The sequence below is a fragment of the Schistocerca piceifrons genome, chromosome 4, assembly GCF_021461385.2.
Source record: "Schistocerca piceifrons isolate TAMUIC-IGC-003096 chromosome 4, iqSchPice1.1, whole genome shotgun sequence".
In the NCBI taxonomy this organism is placed as follows: Eukaryota; Metazoa; Arthropoda; class Insecta; order Orthoptera; family Acrididae; genus Schistocerca; species Schistocerca piceifrons.
The window spans coordinates 267,022,286-267,046,144 of NC_060141.1; the positions used below are offsets into that span (position 1 = coordinate 267,022,286).

At 39.7% G+C, this 23,859-nt stretch overlaps 1 protein-coding gene across 7 annotated transcripts in view; it reads right to left on the minus strand.

The window, feature by feature from the left end:
* The window catches only part of LOC124794774 (zinc finger protein 345-like), a 137,895-nt gene that overhangs the window by 107,960 nt on the left and 6,076 nt on the right, over nt 1–23,859 (minus strand). For 4 of the 7 annotated variants that reach the window (XM_047258404.1, XM_047258402.1, XM_047258406.1 and 1 more), the window contains exon 2: nt 3,764–3,932. The exons of the other annotated variants lie outside the window; for them this stretch is intronic. In XM_047258404.1, the coding sequence (XP_047114360.1) occupies nt 3,764–3,773 (10 nt within the window). In that variant the 5' untranslated portion in view covers nt 3,774–3,932. The remainder of the gene's footprint in view (nt 1–3,763; nt 3,933–23,859) is intronic. 7 annotated transcript variants of the gene reach the window in all.

The following is a 23,859-nucleotide window of genomic DNA, read 5'->3' on the forward strand; positions in this document are numbered from 1 at the left end:
GTTATAAATAAACTTTGGCTACTTCAGCCACTGTAGGCAGAAAACTAATTAGTGAATGGGTGCCCAACTTTATATGAATTATGTACAGACTGTGAGCTGCAGGATTTGCATTGTTAGTGGCTATAGTGTCATGACTCATAGTGACAATGTCATGATTTGCACTGGTACGCTGGCATAGGGACGAAACATACGCTTCAGTGTGCATAACAGTTTCAGACAGTCAACATGAATCTGAACAAGGTGAGCAGATCTTAACTTATAAAGCTGTTTAGTCAAAATAACAGCAATAGTTCTGCTGCTCTTCGCTAGCATCGGTGCATTAAAGGAATACGGAGAGTTCTTCTTTCTACACCACAGTTGAAGAACATGACTTGAAAGTTTGAATTAACTGGCAATATGGGAATTACTCCAGTTGGCCAATGGGCAATTGTGTCAAAAACTGGTGAAGCAGTCACTGTTACTGTGGCTGAGAATGCTGGACACAATGTGCGATCTAAAAGCAATGGATGAGCTGTGTCATGGCACCTGAACATTTTCCAATGGTGGATTCCATGGTCCACCATTGGAATGAAAAGTTCTGTGAACAATTGTGAAACTGTATTTATATAAATTTTGCATTACTCACCAGCTTTTGCCATATGTTGTAGACATTCAAATAGACTTTGCTCTTACATTTCTTCCAAGTGTTGAAGTTAACATAATGTGGCCTAGAAACATTTTGGTGAGTGACAAAGCACACTTTATTTGTTATTTCTCTGCCATATTCCTTAAAAATGTTTCCATAAAGTCTCATTGTCATGGGAGCACTTGTTTTTCATGGGGGGCCTCTCAAGTAACAAAAGTTTAATTATAGCCATCCTGTATTTCAATGTCATTTTATTTATGCTGGATCCTGTGGAATTCTGTGGCTGTTATTCATTTACAGACTGTTGAGAGAGAGAGAATGCAGCCTGCAACAGTGGCTTGTTGTGTTCTCTATCAACAATCTGTAGCATATTTCAGTGATCTGGGAATGGCCTGCAGCCCTCTTTGTTGAGTAGGTACTATTGTTTCTCGACACTTCACCCTTCCTACTGGGAGGATAAGTGAATTAACTACCTTGTTTTTCCATATAACAGCTTGGGAAATGCAAGTGGTCTCTGACAGAGCCCCATTAATCTAAGCAAACCCAATACATTTTAAGTGTGGCAGAAGTCCGAGTGGTTTCCCACTAATGACTGTTTTGCTGCAACAGCCATACACCCCACTGACACATAGCACATCAGGTTTGACACATAGCACATCAGGTTAGATATTCTTGTTTAAAGTTTTGTACCATTCTCATGCTGTAGACGGGTAATCTAAGATCAACCCTCTCTTGGACATACAACATTTAACTATCATTTTGAATAGTTGTTGCCAAAATAGATCAAGAGTTTACAGAAATTGGGGCTTGCCACCTCTGACAAGTTCTCAGGTTTAAAACACCAGGATTACCATACCAATAGCAAACCAAGAATGTCTTGCAACCTGAGGAGCTTGTCATTTGACATAACAAGAGATACATGCAGTTTATAGAATTTCATGGATGGAGTGAGCATTAACATCTCCTCCCTCAGAAGAAACTGTATTTTTGCTAAAATGTAGGATATTGTGAGGCTCCATTTCTATGATGTCACCGCTAAACATATGTTGATGGTTAGCAGACAAGTAACTGTTTCTACAAGTAGGAAATCTGAGCTGCTTAACAGATTTAAAGTTTCTATCAACACATTGCCAAGTATCACAAATAGGAAGTGATGACACCTTTTGAAAGTAAAAATATTCTTTTTTCAACACATCACATACTTTCTGTGACACGGTTAACATGTTTTTATTGTTCATTGCTTTTTAAAAGTGTTGCTGTTCCTGGGGGCTTATTCATAAAAGAACTTTTCATTCAATGGGTTTTACTGCTCGTACGAGAAGTACCCATTCCATTATCTGTATTTTTGTTTGTAAAACTGTTCCCTTATCCCATCAACAGCCCTATCAAACAATCAACTTCAATAGCTGATTGTGAAAGTCTGTACTGCCATCTGGATATGCCCCCCTCCCCCTGCCCCCAAACACACACATATACATGCACTTGCTAGCACATACATACATATACATACATACATATATCTAAAAACAAAGATGATGTGACTTACCAAATGAAAGCACTGGCAGGTCGATAGACACACAAACAAACACAAACATACACACAAAATTCGAGCTTTCGCAACTAACGGTTGCTTCATCAGGAAAGAGGGAAGGAGAGGGAAAGACGAAAGGATGTGGGTTTTAAGGGAGAGGGTAAGGAGTCATTCCAATCCCGGGAGCGGAAAGACTTACCATAGGGGGAAAAAAGGACAGGTATACACTCGCACACACACCGATATCCAACCGCACATACACAGACACAAGCAGACATTTGTAAAGGCCAAATGTTTGCTTGTGTCTGTGTATGTGCGGTTGGATATGGGTGTGTGTGCGAGTGTATACCTGTCCTTTTCCCCCCCTAAGGTAAGTCTTTCCATTCCCGGGATTGGAATGACTCCTTACCCTCTCCCTTAAAACCCACATCCTTTCGTCTTTCCCTCTCCTTCCCTCTTTCCTGATGAAGCAACCGTTGGTTGCGAAAGCTCGAATTTTGTGTGTATGTTTGTGTTTGTTTGTGTGTCTATCGACCTGCCAGCGCTTTCGTTTGGTAAGTCACATCGTCTTTGTTTTTAGATATATTTTTCCCACGTGGAATGTTTCCCTCTATTATATACATACATACATACATACATACATACATACATACACACACTAGGAACTGGTCTTCTCCCACTTCCTTCAACTCTCCTGGCCTTAATCTACACAAGGCTCTGCATTCTGAGTACTTCTGTCCCCTCGCTTCATCACTTTCTTAATTATATTCTACTGTTCTCCCTCTCATTGTTTTCATACATTTCTTTGCTTCTCACATTAGTTACACCAGTATGATCACGTAGCCTACAACCACATTGTTTTCTCAGTGTTTCTCTGCCTATCCAACAGCCCCCCCCCCCCCCCCACACACACAAACATCTGTATCACCAGACAGAAATATAGCTACACCTCAGTGAGCAATTACATATTTTAGTAATCAACCTTGATACCATGTAATTCTTTAGTTATTAGCTGTCAATTCTACAGATAATTACTATTAACTTTTACTGTTTTATCAGTTTACCGCTGTTCACAGACAATGACAAGAAGACTGAAAGAAAAAAGTTTATAATAATCATCTGTAAATTTGAGGCTAGCTAAAGACTTGATCTCTCAAATGTGGTTCTAAAATAGCCAACTACTGACGTGAGAACATAGCATCTCCTGGAGGGGACTGCTTCTTTCTTCAATGAGTTCTGAACAACGAGCCTCTCCTTCACACTACCATACTCCATGTTCATTCTTATTAATTTACCATTAATTCTCAAGCAGAAAAGTTTCAATTCTCAAACTGACACTCAGTGTTTACTTTTATTTCCTTCATAAGTCATTTCCCCCCCCCCCCCCCCCCCCCTCTCTCTCTCTCTCTCTCTCTCTCTCTCTCTCTCTTTCTTTTTAATGTATCAGTGTTTTGCCATCTCTCTGATTCACTGTTAAGGCTATGATATGATCACAATGACTGACTAACAAAAACATCCTCCTTTCTGTTTTGTTAATTTTAAAATATATGAGAAAATTTACAAACAGTAATCAAAAATGTATGGTTATAAACATAATGATTACGTACATAACTGCATGTTTGATTTGTCACATCAAAGACTGGGCAAAAGTTCTTCAAAGACTAAACAAAAGTCTTCTCAGTTCATTCTGAAATGAAGCTGCACTTTCTATTGTACCACTACTTCTTCAATTATTTTAACACACAGTGCAGTCATGTAGCTAATGACAGCATAAACCTGAAAGACAAAAAAAAAAGAAAAAAAGATGACACAAAAAAACTGGTTTTTCCTTCTTTCTTTGAAATACAAGGAAAGTTCTGACACAGTGTAAATAATTTAGGAGTAAAGGAGACCACTTCTGTATAGTAGAGGCATCAACAATGCAACACTTCTTTGGTATAGTGCTAGTCACCCTATCTGTGAACAATGGTGCACTTTCATTTTAAAATATATTTTTGAAAGTCTAAAACTGTAGCACAGAACTTCTCAACATCTATAACTCCATACATTACCTGTCTTCACTGAAACACCACAATCTGATGAAAGAGAAAGCAAAGAAAATAAAATTCTTATTGAATACTGATAAAAAACCAACAGTGTGCATCTAAAACAAGAGCACTCTTATGCATACTTGAGCAACACTGATATACTTACTTAGAATCTAGAAACAATCAGAGTCTATACACGTAAGTGAGCATGTAAACACAGGTAGTATTACATGACAAAATGTGACCATGCAGGCATGAACAATTGACAGTAGTGGAACATTTCAGAGAAGAGTATTTCTTATCATACACTGGAGATGAAAAGAAATAAATATAAAAAGTTGCAGAAAATGATTTATGCAATCCGACCAGTAAAGACAAAGGTACAGTATACCTAGAAGAATTTAAGTTAAAGATAAAAGCAAAGTTTTTACGCTGTCAGTAAAGAATGCTCAGTGATGGCAGCCAAGCATGTGTCGAAGACATTTCTCTTTGCTGAATTTAGAAGCAATGAAACGGAGAAAAAAAAATAGTCAAATACCAAAGTGATGAACTAAACTTCAAATTCCTACACACCACATTTTACACAATGAAACAGTTTTTTAAAGGCCACCAATCTGAATTCTTTTTGGGGGAAATTTGGGACGTACAAGACAAGACTGAATAAGAAATGGGATACCATAGGAGAAACCTACGATATTTGCTGTGACTCTTAGAACTGCATATTAAAATAACAAGCTCTCAAATACCAACCATGTTTATGGAAGAAGCAATTCAGAACAGTTATGACAAATGTGAATGACAGGTTAAATTGATTGTGTCTAATCCATGAGGAGAATTATGATCTTGAAATTGTGCTGGAAACAATATGTTTCACCCTTTGAAAGAATGTTGTCGTCAACCTGTGTACAAGAACAAAACAATGTGACAACCCACAGGCTGACGATACACTAATACTATCATTTTAGAATTTTCTGTGTTTTCATACAAGTAAATTTCTTAAATTTTGTGCATGTTTTTTCTGTTCAATAGGCTTAATCTAGCATTTTTAATTGTAAGTGTAAATTCAGGTAATCTGTTCAGCCAGCTACACAGCTCATTGAGGCATCAGCATTCAATGGTGACACATGAGGAGTGGAGCAAATTGCATATCTAGGTTTTTGTCTGCTTTTACAGTTTATTTTTTCAGTGAGTCTTGCTAGGACGGATAGGGTGTGTGCAAGCCACGTGGGGACGCAGCAGGTGCTGGCCGCAGTTCACAAACAGCTGAATGTGTTTTTGACTTCTATCCGCCACTTTCAGGCTGTTGCCTCAGGGTGTAGGAGTGGCAGTGAATCTTTCATGTCACATAGGACATCTCAGGTGTCACTTATTTTGCCTATAGGCTCTGCTGCCAAGGCACCTCATAGTGTACCCAACACAATGGATCTGCCCTTACAGCAGGGTGAGTGGTGGATGGTAACGCTCTTGTATCACTCAAGGTGGGGCCACTATGTCTGTCTGTCTGGCCGTGCCTATTCACCCTGGGAGTGAGCAGATAGCTGTTCCTACAGCAGGGTCTGAGCAGGCAGACGTGGGTGGGGGTTTGCTAGTTATAGGGGGTTTGCTAGTTATAGGAGCTCTCATGTTAAGACACGTTACAGAGCTCCTTAGGAAGACAGTGTTTAGAGCTGGAAAGAGAGCCAAAGTGCACTCTATATGTCAGCTGGGAGGGGGGCAGGGGGTCTCATCCGAAATGTGGATGTGGTCTTACCTGCGGCTATTGAGCCTGCATGGTGCAATCATCTCCAAGTTGTGACTCACATCAGACCAACACCACCTCTCACAGGTGTAGAGCCCATACAGGGGGGCTGGTGGACGTGGTGAAGGCTGCTGGCCAAGTGTGCTGGATGCAAGTAGAGCTCACAATTTACAGCATTGTTTTTAGAGCAGATCAGCGCCCTTTTGTTTAGAACCAAGTGGAGGATCTCAATCAAAGGCTTAGCCGATTCTGGGATGGTCTTGGCTGCAGATTTCCAGAACTGCATTATCAGGTACGGAATAGGACTCCACTTGACAGGTCAGGAGTGCATTACACAAAGGAAGCAGCTACTTGGGTAGCAGAGTACTTTTGGAGTGCACATGGGGGCTTTTTAGGCTAGGTGGTAGTTTGAGGTACACTGATGAATACTTGGCAGTCAATACACAGATAGTGAAATCAGAAGACATTCAGAGGGTAAAGAAAATTTGACTGTCAAAATTTCATCAGTAAATTGTTGAAGTATTTGTAACAAGTTCCTGAATTTACTGCCCTCTAGCAAACTTCTTATGCTCAAATTAGTCTTGGGATTGAGAGCCAGCTGAAACCCAAAGTAGGAAGCCCTGAGATATTTAACAAGTTATGGAATTATATTGGAAAGACAGATTAGATGCTATACGATAGGGTGTTTTAGCTGCAGTTGACAAAAATATTGTTTCTATTCGAGTCAAAATTGACTGTGACAGTGAAGTTATCTGTCACATACAACAGGTCTAGGTGAAACCAATTTAATTGTTGGATATTTTTACTGGTCATCCAATTCTGCTGAGACAGTTCTAGAGTCATTCAAAGACAGTCTACTGGCTGTGGTGCACAAATACCCAGAGCTTGAAATACTAGCTGGATGCAACTTTAACCTACCAAGTCTAGTTTGGGAAGTCTGTTGATTCACTGCAGGGCGTACTGTCAGACATTCCAAAAAGTGTCTTGAGCAGCTAGTTTGGAAGCCCACATGCAGTTGAGTACACCTAGTAGCCACAAACAGGCTAGATCTTATTGGTGGCATCAGTATAGATACTGGGATTAGTGATCACGGTGTCATCATAGTGACTATTGTTACCAGTTGGTGAATCATTCAAGAAGGCTAGGAGAGTGTTTCTGCTAGAAAGAGCAGATAAGCAGTTGTTAGCATCTCACTTAGACAGTGAATTGACATCGTTTAGTTCTGGAATGATGGATGGGTAGAGGAATTATGGATGAAGTTAAAACAGGTTGTAAATTGTGCTCTGGAGAAGTATGTGCCAAGCAAGTGGGTTAAGGATGGAGAGGGCCCACTGTGTTTAATGACGAAATTTGGAAAATGCTGAGGAAACACAGGCTAGTGCACACTTGGTTCAATAGAGAACACACAAATGAGAACAGGCAAAAGCTAGTAGAGATTTGTGGTCTGTGGGAAGATCTATGCACGGAGCATACAACAACTACCAGCATCATACCTTAGCAAAAGATCTAACTGAAAACCCAAGAAATTCTGGTCCTATGCAAAATCTCTAAACTGCTCTAAGGCTTCCATCTAGTCACTTGATGACAAGTGTGGAGGGCAGCAGAAGATAGCTAAATTAAAAACAAAGTTTTAAATTTCACATTTAAGAAATCATTCATGCAGAAGAATCATACAAACACACCACCATTTGACCATCCCACTGAGTCTCATATGGATGACATAGTAATAAGCATCCCTGCCATAAAGAAAAAACTGAAAGAATTGAAAATAAATAAGTCACCACGTCTGTATGGAATCCAAATTTGGTTTTACAAAGAGTACTCTACGACCCTGGCCCTTTACTTAGTTTGCCTTTACCACACTTTGTATTGTCAGGAATGCTCCACAGAAGTGCGATAAGACTGTTATTATTTTCCGTATACATAATTGATCTGACAGATAGGGTGGGCAGCAATCTACAGTTGTTTGCTCATGATGCTGTGGTATACGGTAAGGTGTCGATGTTGGTTGACTCTAAGGAGATACAAGATGACTTAAGACAAAATTTCTATTTGGTATGATGAATGGCAGCTAGCTATAAATATAGAAAAATGAAAGTTAATTTGGATGAATGGGAAAAACAAACCCATAACATTTGAATACAGCAATAGTTGCATACTACCTGACACAGTCAAATCGTTTAAATGTCTGGGTGTAATGTTGCAAGTGTGTGAGGATTGTGGTAGGGAATGCGACAGGTCAGAATAAAAGAAGAAATCAAAGCAATTCAGTGCCTGGCTGTTAGATTTGTTATCAGTAGGTTCGAACAACAAGCAAGTATTATGGATACTTTAGGAACTCAAATGAGAATCACTGGAGGGAAAGCTACATTCTTTTTGTGGAAAATTTAGACAACCGACTTTTGAAGCTGACTGCAGAACAATTCTATTGTCACCAACATATATTTCATGTAGGGACCGTGGTGGTACGATACAAGAAATCTGGGCTTGTATGGAGGCATATATGAGGGTGAGTCAAATGAAAACCTCAAATATTTGTTTAAATATTATTTATTGTGCAGACGTGGTACAAAGCTGTATCACTTTTCAACATAATCTCTCCCACACTGAATGCAAGTCCTCCAGTGCTTACCAAGTGCATAAATTCCTTTAGAAAAAATTCTTTTGGTAGTCCGCGCAACCACTCGTGCACCGCGTGGCATACCTCTTCATCACAACGGAACTTCTTTCCTCCCACTGCGTCTTTGAGTGGTCCAAACATATGAAAATCACTTGGTGATGAGGAATGGCGCCATTCCTTGCTCACACTCTTTGTTTCCGGTTGGTGGAAGTGAACCCAGGTTTCGTCCCCAGTAACAATTCTTGCAAGGAAGCCACCGCCTTCTAGTTCAAAGCGCCGTAGAAGTTCTTCACAAGCATCAACACGTTGTTCTCTCATTGTGTTGTTCTCTCATTTCAGGAGTCAGCTGCCGTGGCACTCATCTTCCAGGCACTTTGTGAAACTGGAGCACATCATACACAATGTGGTGTGCTGACCCATGACTAATCTGTAAACATGCTGCAATGTCATTCAGTGTCACTCAGCAGTTTTCCTTCACTTTGGCTTCAACTGCTGCAATGTTCTGTGGAGTCACAACTTGTTGCGCCTGACCTGGGCGAGGGGCATCGTCCACTCAAGTCACATCATTTGCGAACTTCCTACTCTATTCGTAGACTTGCTGCTGTGACAAACATGCATCATCGTACTGAAGCGTCATTCGTAGATGAATTTCAATAGGTTTCACACATTCACTATGCAAAAAACGAATAACAGAACGATGTTCTTCCCTGTAGCAAGTTGCAAGTGGGGTGGGCATCTTTATACTGATACTGTGACGGATTGTGTGATTCTGCACTATGCTGCCACCTACAGGCCATTCTACATGCTGTTTGTAGCACGCTTACCAACTTACAGGATAACGGCGCGAATTTTCGATTTGTTATTACAAATTTAGGTTTTCATTTGACTCACCCTCGTAGATGGTCACTTTTCCCTATCTCTATTTGTGACTGGAATAGGAAAGGAAATTACTAGTAGTGGTACAAGGTACTAGAAAGGTCGGAGAGTTGGTAATGGATTTATACTTGGAGATTATCTGTTACAAATCTTACAACAGTTCTGACAATAAGCATTATCCATAAAAAGCTAATATTTAGTCATATTAGACTCATAGTGTGGACTGCGAGAGTACAACTCCCCCCCCCCACCACCACCCCAAATGAAAACATTTTAGTAGAAATGTTTTTACGTTTACATATATCAGTTTTCAAATTTCACAACTAGCTTTCAGAGAATAAAACACCAACACTAAAGTGTCAGAAATACCACAAAATTCTAGAAATTACAAGCTACATTTAACAATGGATACTTTTCAATAGCTTGAGCAAGGGTCTGTGATGGGATTTTGTCCTAAAGACAAATAAAGGTGTATATTCACAGGCTGACTACGTATGTTGTCAACAGCAAATCTAACACAGGTAAGACGAAGAAACCACAAGAGACTGGGTAAGGGGAGACAGAAGGAAAAGGCCTTCCACAGAGGGATCTGCATATCTGTGCTCATCATCGTAGCACTTATTGAAATATGGACAATGGTGAACGCATATTTCAATTTTGTTGTTGTTGTGGTCTTCAGTCCTGAGACTGGTTTGATGTAGCTCTCCACGCTACTCTATCCTGTGCAAGCTTCTTCATCTCCCAGTACGTACTGCAGCCTACATCCTTCTGAATCTGCTTAGTGTATTCATCTCTTGGTCTCCGTCTACGATTTTTACCCTCCACGCTGCCCTCCAATGCTAAATTGGTGATCCCTTGATGCCTCAGAACATGTCCTACCAAGCGATCCCCTTCTCTAGTCAAGTTGTGCCACAAACTCCTCTTCTCCCCAATCCTATTCAGTACCTCCTCATTAGTTGTGTGATCTACCCATCTAATCTTCAGCATTCTTCTGTAGCACCACATTTCGAAAGCTTCTATTCTCTTCTTGTCCAAATTAGTTATCGTCCATGTTTCACTTCCATACATGGCTACACTCCATACATATACTTTCAGAAACGACTTCCTGACACTTAAATCTATACTCGATGTTAACAAATTTCTCTTCTTCAGAAACGCTTTCCTTGCCATTGCCAGTCTACATTTTATATCCTCTCTACTTCGACCATTATCAGTTATTTTGCTCCCCGAATAGCAAAACTCCTTTACTACTTTAAGTGTCTCATTTCCTAATCTAATTCCCTCAGCATCACCCGACTTAATTCGACTACATTCCATTATCCATGTTTTGCCTTTGTTGATGCTCAACCTATATCCCCCCTTCAAGACACTACCCATTCCGATCAACTGCTCTTACAAGTCCTTTGCTGTCTCTGACAGAATTACAATGTCATCGGCGAACCTCAAAGTTTTTATTTCTTCTTCATGGATTTTAATACCTACTCCGAATTTTTCTTTGGTTTCCTTCACTGCTTGCTCTATATACAGATTGAGTAACATCGGGGATAGGTTACAACCCTGTCTCACTCCCTTCCCAGCCACTGCTTCCCTTTCATGCCCCTCCACTCTTGTAACTGCCATCTGGTTTCTGTACAAATTGCAAATAGCCTTTCGCTCCCTGTATTTTACCCCTGCCACCTTCAGAATTTGAAAGAGAGTATTCCAGCCAACATTGTCAAAAGCTTTCTCTAAGTCTACAAATGCTAGAAATGTAGGTTTGCCTTTTCTTAATCTAGCTTCTAAAATAAGTCGTAGGGTCAGTATTGCCTCACGTGTTCCCATATTTCTACGGAATCGTAACTGATCTTCCCCAAGGTCGGCTTCTACCAGTTTTTCCATTCATCTGTAAAGAATTGCAGCCGTGACTTATTAAACTGATAGTTCGGTAATTTTCACATCTGTAAATGCCTGCTTTCTTTGGGATTGGAATTATTATATTCTTCTTGAAGTCTGAGGGTATTTCAATTTTATATTGCATAAATTATGATGCTGTGAATGTCCCAAGAGTCTGTTATTCGTTGTTAAATTAATGGCGTGATACATGTACAGGGTGGACCAAAGGAATTGCATGTTTGTTAAACCACTAGTACTCAGTTATGAGTGGGGGTATTGACCTTGAGTGACTGTTGGCAGACAGCTCACATGGTGAGATCATCCTTGGAAGTGGTTTGACAAATGTTCCCGGGAAACATCATTTCATGATATGGTGATGTTCCTTGGCTACCATGCTCATCTGATCTATTGAACTGTGACTTCTTTTTCTGGGGCTACTCAAAATCAAGAGAGTACATGAACAAGCCCCATACAGTTGATAACCTCAAGATTTCCATTCATCAGGAAATTGAAGCTGTGCCGAACGAAATGTTGGAGAGAGCTGTGCAGAACTTTCAGGAGAGGAGCCAAAATTGTGTCTGGAAATAAGGGTGTCATCTCAACAACATTTCTTCCTGAGCCTAATTAAGCATGCAGATTTCAAAAATGCAATAAAAGTACTATTAGCAAATGCAAGATTTTTTTAAAATGAAATCATATTTTAGTTATTCAATGATGAAAAACATGTGTTTCCTCTGCTCCATCCTGTACTTCTCTAATTTTCAGAAGACTGTCTTTAAATGTAATATTTTCCACAATTACAACTTCTTGGATGTTACACTACAGTGATGTACAAAGCTAAGATTAAACAAGTTATTACTATTATTATGATTATATTAAAACATTTAGGCTAATATATTTTGTGTGTATGTGGAGAGGGGGTGTTGGTGGGGGGTGAGGGGAAACAAATAGTGGCAGACCCCTCCCTACACCAACCTCAATCTGCACCTGTTAAAGTCTCTCAATGTGGAGTTCAGTTTCAATCTAATGTGAATGATTAACACATTGTATATTGGCTGCATGTTACCTGTCTGTGATCTTATTCATTTCTATCAAAAAGTACATGATATGTAAGTCAAAAAAGTGATAGTGAATGAAGTTATGGGAAGATCACGTGATCTTCTACAACCTGATAATATTTACTGATGAAAACTCTGTCAAAAGTTGTGGCATTTGAGTTTATTGTGCCTGAAGCTGCCAATCAGGATGCCTCGAGACATACAAAAAGTGAACAGCGTGCTACAGAAATGAGTATGTGAACTAGTTTGTTGTATGACATGTGAAAGTAATGAAGTGTACAGGGATGGACAAAAACAACTTAAGTAGGATAGATCTCATATGGAAAGTCGACTAATGTAGCCTGAAGCAATCTTTTTTCTTTGTAAGCAAGTACTATCCTTATCAGTAATTTTTCAAAATTTGCTATATGAGCCCTTCTACCATCACCCACTCTAGTATCACTACTGGCAACATGTAATGTCGATAGAATAGCCACTTGCATTAACACTTGTAACATTAATTCATCCACGTAGTCTATTATTAAGATGGTGAGGTTTTCCAGATCTTTCCTTCATCGAGATTTTATTAGACTGTTTCGATTATTCTTGAAATATCTGCTTTCTAATTATCCTCTAAAGCCACAATGAGATGGTTTCCACTGAATTGCAGTTGGCTTGTAGTTCTGTTGTAGACATTTCATTAGTTCTTGAACTTCTTTAACTTGAAAATTTTTTGGATCGCTTGTGATGATAATGCCAATATTGTTGCTCTGAATCACAAAATATAACTGCTTTGTTGAATGTGTGTAAATAGTTGTTTAGCTAACTTATTGCAATTATGGTGGTTTCAGTTGTGTGGCTGAGTTTCATAGAAAGAGAAAATTTTGCAGTACATTCATATGCCAACATTTCCTTCTTTTTCCACTAATGAACTACACTCCTGGAAATTGAAAAAAGAACACATTGACACCGGTGTGTCAGACCCACCATACTTGCTCCGGACACTGCGAGAGGGCTGTACAAGCAATGATCACACGCACGGCACAGCGGACACACCAGGAACCGCGGTGTTGGCCGTCAAATGGCGCTAGCTGCGCAGCATTTGTGCACCGCCGCCGTCAGTGTCAGCCAGTTTGCCGTGGCATACGGAGCTCCATCGCAGTCTTTAACACTGGTAGCATGCCGCGACAGTGTGGACGTGAACCGTATGTGCAGTTGACGGACTTTGAGCGAGGGCGTATAGTGGGCATGCGGGAGGCCGGGTGGACGTACCGCCGAATTGCTCAACACGTGGGGCGTGAGGTCTCCACAGTACATCGATGTTGTCGCCAGTGGTCGGCGGAAGGTGCACGTGCCCGTCGACCTGGGACCGGACCGCAGCGACGCACGGATGCACGCCAAGACCGTAGGATCCTACGCAGTGCCGTAGGGGACCGCACCGCCACTTCCCAGCAAATTAGGGACACTGTTGTTCCTGGGGTATCGGCGAGGACCATTCGCAACCGTCTCCATGAAGCTGGGCTACGGTCCCGCACACCGTTAGGCCGTCTTCCGCTCACGCCCCAACATCGTGCAGCCTGCCTCCAGTGGTGTCGCGACAGGCGTGAATGGAGGGACGAATGGAGTCGTGTCGTCTTCAGCGATGAGAGTCGCTTCTGCCTTGGTGCCAATGATGGTCGTATGCGTGTTTGGCGCCGTGCAGGTGAGCGCCACAATCAGGACTGCATACGACCGAGGCACACAGGGCCAACACCCGGCATCATGGTGTGGGGAGCGATCTCCTACACTGGCCGTACACCACTGGTGATCGTCGAGGGGACACTGAATAGTGCACGGTACATCCAAACCGTCATCGAACCCATCGTTCTACCATTCCTAGACCGGCAAGGGAACTTGCTGTTCCAACAGGACAATGCACGTCCGCATGTATCCCGTGCCACCCAACGTGCTCTAGAAGGCGTAAGTCAACTACCCTGGCCAGCAAGATCTCCGGATCTGTCCCCCATTGAGCATGTTTGGGACTGGATGAAGCGTCGTCTCACGCGGTCTGCACGTCCAGCACGATCGCTGGTCCAACTGAGGCGCCAGGTGGAAATGGCATGGCAAGCCGTTCCACAGGACTACATCCAGCATCTCTACGATCGTCTCCATGGGAGAATAGCAGCCTGCATTGCTGCGAAAGGTGGATATACACTGTACTAGTGCCGACATTGTGCATGCTCTGTTGCCTGTGTCTATGTGCCTGTGGTTCTGTCAGTGTGATCATGTGATGTATCTGACCCCAGGAATGTGTCAATAAAGTTTCCCCTTCCTGGGACAATGAATTCACGGTGTTCTTATTTCAATTTCCAGGAGTGTATCTGTGTAGATGTGGAGCCATTGATCTTTAGGGCATCTCAGATTTTTTGTTTCTAATGCTGTAGCTCTCATTATATATTTTTTTATAATCATCCACTATGTTTAGTTGGTATTTCAATTGAGGAATCAGAATTGGAGCGAGCAGGAAAATAAATTTTGGCAGTTGATATTTTGATCTTATGCCTTCTACTTTTTGGATGAAGCTAATTTGTGTTTTCAACTGTCTACTGTTACTGTGAAATGAATAATTATGTTTTAGGCATTTAATATGATTGGATAGAGGGATAAGTTTTTCATACTGAAGCAGTGCTAACATTTGAATACTTATTTCGATCAATTCTAATCCAGTTAGAATTTTCATGAAAATTAAAGGTGCCAATGTTACTCCATCAGTTGTAGCTCTTAATGCTTGGTTCTGGACTTCTGTAACCTGCTGATATTTCTAGTAGTAGCCGTAACAAGTGCTTCGATACCATATGTTAATTCTGGTCTTACTATTACCTAGTCTCTGCTGTATGCTGGGTCTGTTTTTTTGATTTCTCAGCAGTTTCATTTGTGTGGATCTGCCAATATAATTTTTGATCCATATATACTCCTAAATATCTGGTGTGTTCATTCTGCTGTATACCACCCCCTCCAATTTTTAGTTACTTCTGTATGAGAGTGACATAAAGAAAATGTTTGATTGTAGGTTTTCAGAGTGTTTTTTCCACAATGTTTTCATGTGACTACTCCACACTGCGATTTATCACCTCACTCATTTTATTTGATAACTGAATCCTTTTGGTGTTTAGAATTTTCTCTCATTGCCAATGTAGAATTCCCCTCACCCCACCTCCCACCCACTTCAAGTAATTATATACCCGTCTTTGATGAACAATTACACATATACACTTCCCTCTTAACTACAGCACACGAAAATTTGTTTATCATGAGTAGATTGATTATTCAGGGCACTAGCATCAGCATCCAGATTTGTATAATCAATGATAATGACCCAATACCAAATCCATAATTGTGACCTGTGCTTTAATCATTTACCCCTAGTTATGATTTAACACGATAGTGACATACAGCATTTTCTCTCTAAATATGGATAGGTCGATACTGCTTGAAAATTTCACATGCTGTGTTAATCCATGTGCAATTAACAGTGTGCCTGAGTAGAAATAACTGAGCGTTATCAGAATTTGTATACTATACTGCCACACACAATTTACATGGAATTTCTTAGACCCTTCATCTACACAATTATGTCAATAATTTCAACTGTGTTATTAAGTCATTACTGATGAGTTCTGGTGGGTTCCTAGATCACACAGCAGATTAATTCACTTCCATTCTACATCACAACATTCCTTCCTTTTGTTTAAGAGATCTCACTGAAATACGTCCATTCTGTGATATACTCTAACATAATGAATTCAAAACCTACACCTTTTAATCAATTCAAAACCAATTCCTTTTTGCAATCTTTTCAGCACAAGATAAAAGTTCAAGCTACACACCACAGTCCTCTCTTTTTTTAAATGTAATGATTTCTTTTCATTGCTGTGTTCTTCTGTAATACGCAGAAATATCAGTGTGTAACAAACCACAAGTACTTTTGGTGCACATATTTAAATGTGACAAGTTACTGATAAATAATTGTAAGTGTAAAATAGCTTCTACAATAATGCTAACTTAGGGTTAAAACATATACTTTTTAAATTTTATGTGTACATCTCCTAGTCCAGCAAAGCAAGATATGGAAATTTTAGTCCACAAATTTCAATACTTTGTGGGTAGGATCCTCAAAAATAAAGAGTAAAAAACTGTTGCGATGACATTTTAAAAATTTTGGATAATTTTGAAGTGCCATATTTCAGAGCACAACTGTGATAAAAGCTGCAAAACTTGACACAATGGTTGGACAGTTTGCATTGTGGTTATTGTGTATGTTTGGTTCATTATGCTTAGGCCAGTATTACACTATCAAATTTCTTTGTCAAAGATGTGACCAAATATTCCGTCAAATATATTTGACAAAGATCTTTGACATAGCGCTAGAAGGGTTATTACACTGTCATCATATTTTTCGTCAAAGTTCAAGATGGCTGACAACAACAACTTGCTATTAACCGCAGCAGTTGCATGTCCCACATTTGCACTGTATGCACATGCAGAAGAGAAGCATGGGAAAAAAAGGAAACATACCTGGGTGAAGCCGTGGGTTTTACGATGACACGATAAAAGCATTCAACAAAACTTGTTACGTGAGCTTATAGTGGCGGACGTCAAGTCGTACATCAATTACTTAAGAATGTATGAACATACATTTCTGTATGTGCTCAATGAAGTGTATCCTCTTATCACAAAGAACAATAAACACTTAAGAACTGCTACATCTTCAGAAGACAGGCTCACTGTAACACATTACAGGAGAGGGTTGGGTTGGGTTAGGTCAGGTCTCCAATCTTCGTAATCTATTTTTGTACTCAGCATTCCTCACGCTGTAAAGTGCCTCATCAGCTTCATACATCTCTATTAATTTTGTAGTTGTCGGCACACACCAATTGTATTTACCGGGAATGTTTATAAAAACACTACAGACGACAGAATGCAGCAATGCTAGCGCTCCATGTGGTAACATGTCACTTTGCAGTGAACAGAAGACAAGCGACTTCTTTGATCAAATATACAGCGAGGCCCTAGATTTGATCAAATATTGGACAACATTTGACAAAGTTCCCTATTACACCATCAAATATCTTTGACAAAGATATTTGACAAAGAAATATGATAGTGTAATACCGGACTTACTCTAAGTGGCATTCCTAAGTTATCAATAAATTTTGTCATGATAAATGGTTCAAATGGCTCTGAGCACTATGGGACTTAATTTGTCATGATAAAATTGCTTCCAACTTTAGCAGCTTCACCTCTACATCTATATTTACATGAGGGCTCTGCAATTCACATTCAGGTGCTTGGTAGGAAGTTCACTGAACTGCTTTCAAGTTATTTCTCTACCATTTTACTCTCAAATAGCACATAGGAAAAATGATTCCTTAAATGCTTGTGAGCTCTGATTATGGTCACTTCTATCTATGTAGATGAGTCAGCAGAATATTTTCGCATTTGGAGATTTTGCACAATGAGAAATGCTTTTGTTTTAATGACTGCCACCTCAACTCATGTAATATATCTACGACACTCTCTTCCCTGCTTTTGTTTTAATGACTGCCACCTCAACTCATTTAATATATCTGCGACACTCTCTCCCCTTTTTTTCAAAAATACAAAACAAGCTGCTCTTCTTTGAACTTTCTGTATCTCCTCCTGAATTCTATCTGCTGTCCTCCAGAAGAGGACAGACATGCATAATGTAGATAGTCTCTTTCATAGATCTGTGGCATCTTGTATGTATTCTGCCAATAAAACGCAGTAATTGGTTTGCATTTCCCATAACATTTTCTACATGACTGTAACAGTTAAAAGTTGTTCATAGCTGTAATTCTTAGGTTATTTAGCTGAATTCATTGCCTTTTAATTTAAGTGGTTTACAGTGTAACCAAAAATTTAACCAATTCCTTTTAGTATTCATGTGAATGACCTCACACTTTTTATCATTTAGGGTCAACAGCCACTTTTCAAACCATACATTTCACATCATTTTTCAAATTGGTTGTGATCTTCTGATTACTTCACTGGCTGATAAATGACAGTATCATCTGCAAAAAATCTGAGAGGGCTACTCAGATTGTCTCCCACATCTTTTCTGTAGATGAAAAACAGCAGAGGTCTTATAACACTTAGTTGGGGAATGCCAGATACCACTTGATGGCTTTCCATCAGTTACGATCAACTTTGACCTTTCTGACAACTGCAACAGTACTTCATAGGCATGCAATGTGGTTACAAGGCACTTGTGAGAAACAGTGTCAAAAGCCGTCTTGAAATCTAGTAATATCGAATCAATTTGAGATCCCCTATGGATAGCACTCATTATTTTGTAGTTGGTTTCTGAGCTTTCTTTTTGTAGTCTTATCTAAGACACCTGCAAGTTTGATTCTCTTGGGGTTTATGTATAGAAATCTGTGGAATCAAAGAGGACTGGTTCCACTTAGAATCAGATAGAGAGATGGAATCATGGAGGACCTGCAGAACATGGGCTGAAGGGTATGGAAAGTTCAAGCATTGAACTAATGGAGGATTGCTGATGAGCCCAAGATTCACAATAAACTATAGAGCCACTGAAGAAGAAATATTTATTTTGTTTATTATTTACTATGGTTTTCCAACAAATTGTTTGATCTTCAAACATTTCCTCCAAAACTGTGATTTGTATGCAAAATTTTTCTAAATAACTGACAACCTTCAAGGAAAAGCAATCATTGAAATTTGGTATTTTCTGAAGAAAGAGAATGCTCTTTCAAATAGTCATTGGAGCAAGTATGGGTCAGGTATCCATTTCGATTTACAGGGGCTTAAATGCCATTTGTTTTTGTAGCAAATGTTTTGATGGCCAATTTCATCCCAGTTTATCTCAAACACTTTAAACTAAAGAGTAATTTAACTTGCAGGTGTTATAAATACACTCCATAACAACCTCACAAAACCAACTACGTAAAGAAATCAAGCTACTTAACTTTAGAAAAAATTTTGACAGGACAAATTTTCCAAAAACTTTTGAGTACTATGTGGAGCAAAACTAGTGAATCAAATGACGTAAACATACGGAATATATGCAATGCAAACTGGGCCAATACCATCTCTTCTGTCTATTTGTTCTGATTTAATTTAGCTCAAAAAGCCATTTCCCTTCTTATCGATGACTATATGGATTTCTGAATGTACGAGGGTGAGTTCAATGAAAACCTTAAATATTTTTTTAAACAGTATTTATTGTGCAGAAGTGGTACTAAGCTGTATCACTTTTCAACATAATCTCCCCCACGTTCAATGCAAGTCCTCCAGTGTTTACAAAGTACATAAATTCCTTTAGGAAAAAAATTCTTTTGGTAGTCCGCACAACCACTCATGCAACATGTGGCGTACCTCTTCATCAAAATGGAACTTCTTTCCTTCCATTGCGTCTTTGAGTGGTCCAAACATATGGAAATCACTTGGGGCAAGGTCTGGTGAGTATGATGGATGAGGAAGACACTCAAAATACAGGTCTGTGATTGTTGCAACTGTTGTACAGGCAGTGTGGGGCCTTGCATTGCCATGTTGCAAAAGGACACCTGCTGACAGCAATCCACATCACTTTGATTTGATTGCAGGCCACAGATGATTTTTTAGGAGATCTGTGCATGATGCACTGGTGACAAGTGGTCCCTCTAGGCATGTAAAGCTCCAAAATGATGCCTTTTTCATCCCAAAAGAGAGTCAGCATACCCTTTTCTGCTGATGGTTCTGTTAGAAACTTCTTTGGTTTCGGTGATGAGGAATGGCGCCATTGCTTACTCGCTCTATTCATTTCCGGTTGGTGGAAGTGAACCCAGGTTTTGTCCCCAGTAACGATTCTTGCAAGGAAGCCATCGACTTCTAGTTCAAAGTGCCGAAGCAGTTCTTCACAAGCATCAACACGTTGTTCTCTCATTTCAGGAGTCAACTGCCATGGCACCCATCTTGCAGACACTTTGTGAAACTGGAGCACATCATGCACAATGTGGTGTGCTGACCCATGACTAATCTGTAAACATGCTGCAATGTCATTCAGTCACCTGGCAGTTTTCCTTCACTATGGCTTCAACTGCTGCAATGTTCTGTGGAGTCACAACTAGGTGTGCCTGACCTAGACGAGGAGCATCTTCCACTGAAGTCACACCATTTGTGAACTTCCTATTCCATTTGTAGACTTGCTGCTTTGACAGACATGCATCACCGTACTGAACCTTCATTCGTCGATGAATTTCAATAGGTTTCACACCTTCACTACGCAAAAACCGAATAACAGAACGCTGTTCTTCCCTGGTGCAAGTCACTAGTGGGGTGGCCATCTTTATGCTGATACTGCAAGGGTATGTGTGATTCTGCACTATGCTGCCACCTACAGGCCATTCTGCACACTGTTTGTAGCATGCTTTCAAACTTACAGGATAATGGTGCGAAATTTCGATTTGTTATTACAAATTTAAGGTTTTCATTTGACTCACCCTTGTATTAAGCTCAAAATACAACAATATCCCTAATTCAAACAGTAAGCATTACTTGTCAAATATGAATGGCCTATCAGCAATGTCAATTCAAGTTTGGTGAAGACCTTGGCAGATACTGGTCTCTAAAAAGATCCCTCATGTCATATCAATCTATATTTCCAATACTTCAATCACATCCGAAAACAAACTACAAACCATCAGTGACCCCCTCACTCTATCTACTTGACTCCCTTAGGATTTTTTCAATAACTCTCAGCTGCCATAATTTCCTCAACAGCAAGATTTATACAGACATTCAATCTCAATTTGCTCCAGGCAGATAATACTAAATAATTGATAGCTGTGACTGATACAAGTGATTGATTCTGATTGTATAATGAAATCATATTGGGTTTCTCATCTATTCAAGCTAATTTAATTACATTGTGCCTAATTTATGTTGAGGATCAACTGTCAGTCTTTGCAGGAAGTACTGATTATCTGCCACTCTTTCTTCATTTCATAACCATTTTCCAACACTGTCACAAGTGCGAAAGCTGTGTTCAGCTTGAGAAAGCTATAAACATTATGTGCAAGATAGTTTAAAGATACTGTGAACAATAACTATCTACCAATACCACCCTGGGGTACAATGGACACTACTTCCACCTCATTAGTCCTTGCCTGATACCTATGTTCGCTCCTATTATTACAAAATTTCCTTCAATCTCCTATACACTATCAGCTTTTCATCTCTCTCAGTTCCTACATCTACATGTACATGGGTGAATTGGTAAGTCCAGTAAATTTCCATGAAAGAATGGAACATTTTTGTTGACCCTCATGATTGATAAACTGATTATTTCACAGATCATATAAAGAATTTCAACAACATACAGTGTAAAGTCCATTGCTGACAGCCGCCTGAATCTGTTAAGTGTGTTTACTGCAACTGAAAATGGAGAAAATAGAGCATCGTGTTGTTATTAAACACTTCCGTTTGAAGATTTGGACTGCCATAGAAATCAAAACGAAACTGGATGAAGTTGATGTGGACTCTGCACCATCACTGAAGATCATCTACTTTTGGATTAATGAATTTAAATGTGGGCAGAAAAGCACTGAAGACGAAGTGTGCTCTTGCCATCCAACTGAGATCACAACAAAGGAAACCAGTGATAAGATCCACGATATGGTAGTGCAAGAACGATGAATAAAAATTCATGAGACTGCTGTGACTACAGGCAGCTCAACTCAGCAAGTGCAATATCCTGCAAGGAGAATTGGCTATGAGAAAGCTGTGTGTGAGGTGGGTGTCATGACTGCTCACAGTCAACCAAAAGCATATGTGGCACAACAATTCAGCACAATGTCTAGTGCTGCTCAATCACAATCCACAAGCCTTTTTGTACTGATCTGTGACTGTTGGTGAATCCTGGACCGATCATTACACACCACAGTCAAAACTGCAGTCACAACAATGGACAAAGGCTGGTGAAAGTGCAATCAAAAAAGGCAAAGACTATTTTGTCAGCTGATAATGTGATGACCACTTTTTTGGGATTCCCAAGTAACAATCCTCATAGATTACTTGGAAAAAGGCAGAACAATGACTGGACCCTATTATGCTTCATTGTTGGATCATTTGGAACTTAGTTTGGCTGAAGAAAGACCACGGTGGGTATGTAAGAAAGTACTCTTTCACCAAGATAAAGCATTATGCCACACATCATCGATGACAATGGCGAAAGGGCAATGAATTGGGCACTAAATTAATTCCTTATCCACCCTAGACACCCTAACTTGAATCTTTAGCTTGCTAGGAAGAAATTTTCATGAAATGAAGAAATGATAGTTGCAGTCCATGAGTATTTTGCACAGTTTGACAGAACTGATTTTTCCACTGGGAGAAGTAAAGTGAGTTGTTTATGAAACAAACATTTTTTTTCTTGCCTTTTTACCAGACTTATCATGCCACCCTCATACATACACACTCAGCAAACCACTGTGAAGTACATGGTAGAGTGTATGTCAGATTATACCAGTTGTTAGGGTTTTTCCCATTCCATTTACAAATGGAATGAGGGAAGAATGACTGTTAACCCTCCCACTACCAAAAGTTTTTCTGTTTCAGTACCTTGTACAAGGTGTATTGGTCACATTTTAATGAACTAACATAAAAATGTACATTACAGCTGTCCAATGTAAGAGCCATAATTTTTATATTTCTGCTCATTTACAGCAAGTTGCCAACCTTTGCACCAATCTGAAATCTTATCAAGGTATGATTGAATATTTATGCAGCTTCTTTCAGACAAAACTTCATTACAGATAACTACATCTTCTGTGAAAAGTTTGAGGTTACTATTAATATTGTCTGCAAGGTCACTGATATACAACACAAACAGCAAGGGTCCCAACACACTTCACTGGGAGACACCTGAAGTTACTTCTACATCTGACAATGACTCTCCAACCAAGATAACATGCTGCATCCTCCTTACCAAAAAAATTCTCCGTCTAGCCACAAATTTCACCTGGTACCCCATATAATTGTACTTTTGATAATAAGCATAAATGTGGTACTGTGTCAAATGCTTTTTGGAATTCACGAAATACTGCATCTTCCTGATAGCCTTGATCCAAAGCTTCCAGTATGTCAAGTGAGTGTGTGCGAGTTGGGTTTCACATTATCAGTGTTTTCAGAATCCATATTGGGTGGCACAGAGGATGTCATTCTGTCTGAGATATTTCATTATGTTTGAGCTCAGAATATATTCTTAGATTGTACAACAAATCAATGTCAAGAACATTGGACAGTTGTTTTGTGGATCAGTTCTACCACCATTCCTGTAAACAAGTGTGACATCTACATTTTCCCAGCTAATGGGCATGGTTTTTTGTTTGAGGGATTTATGATTGTGGTTAAAAGAGGTGCTACTCAGCCATATATAGAATCCGACAGTTATTCCAATGGGCCCTGGGACATTGTTGTATTTCAACAATTTCAGCACTGACACAAATATCTATTTCACTAATCTTTTCAGTGG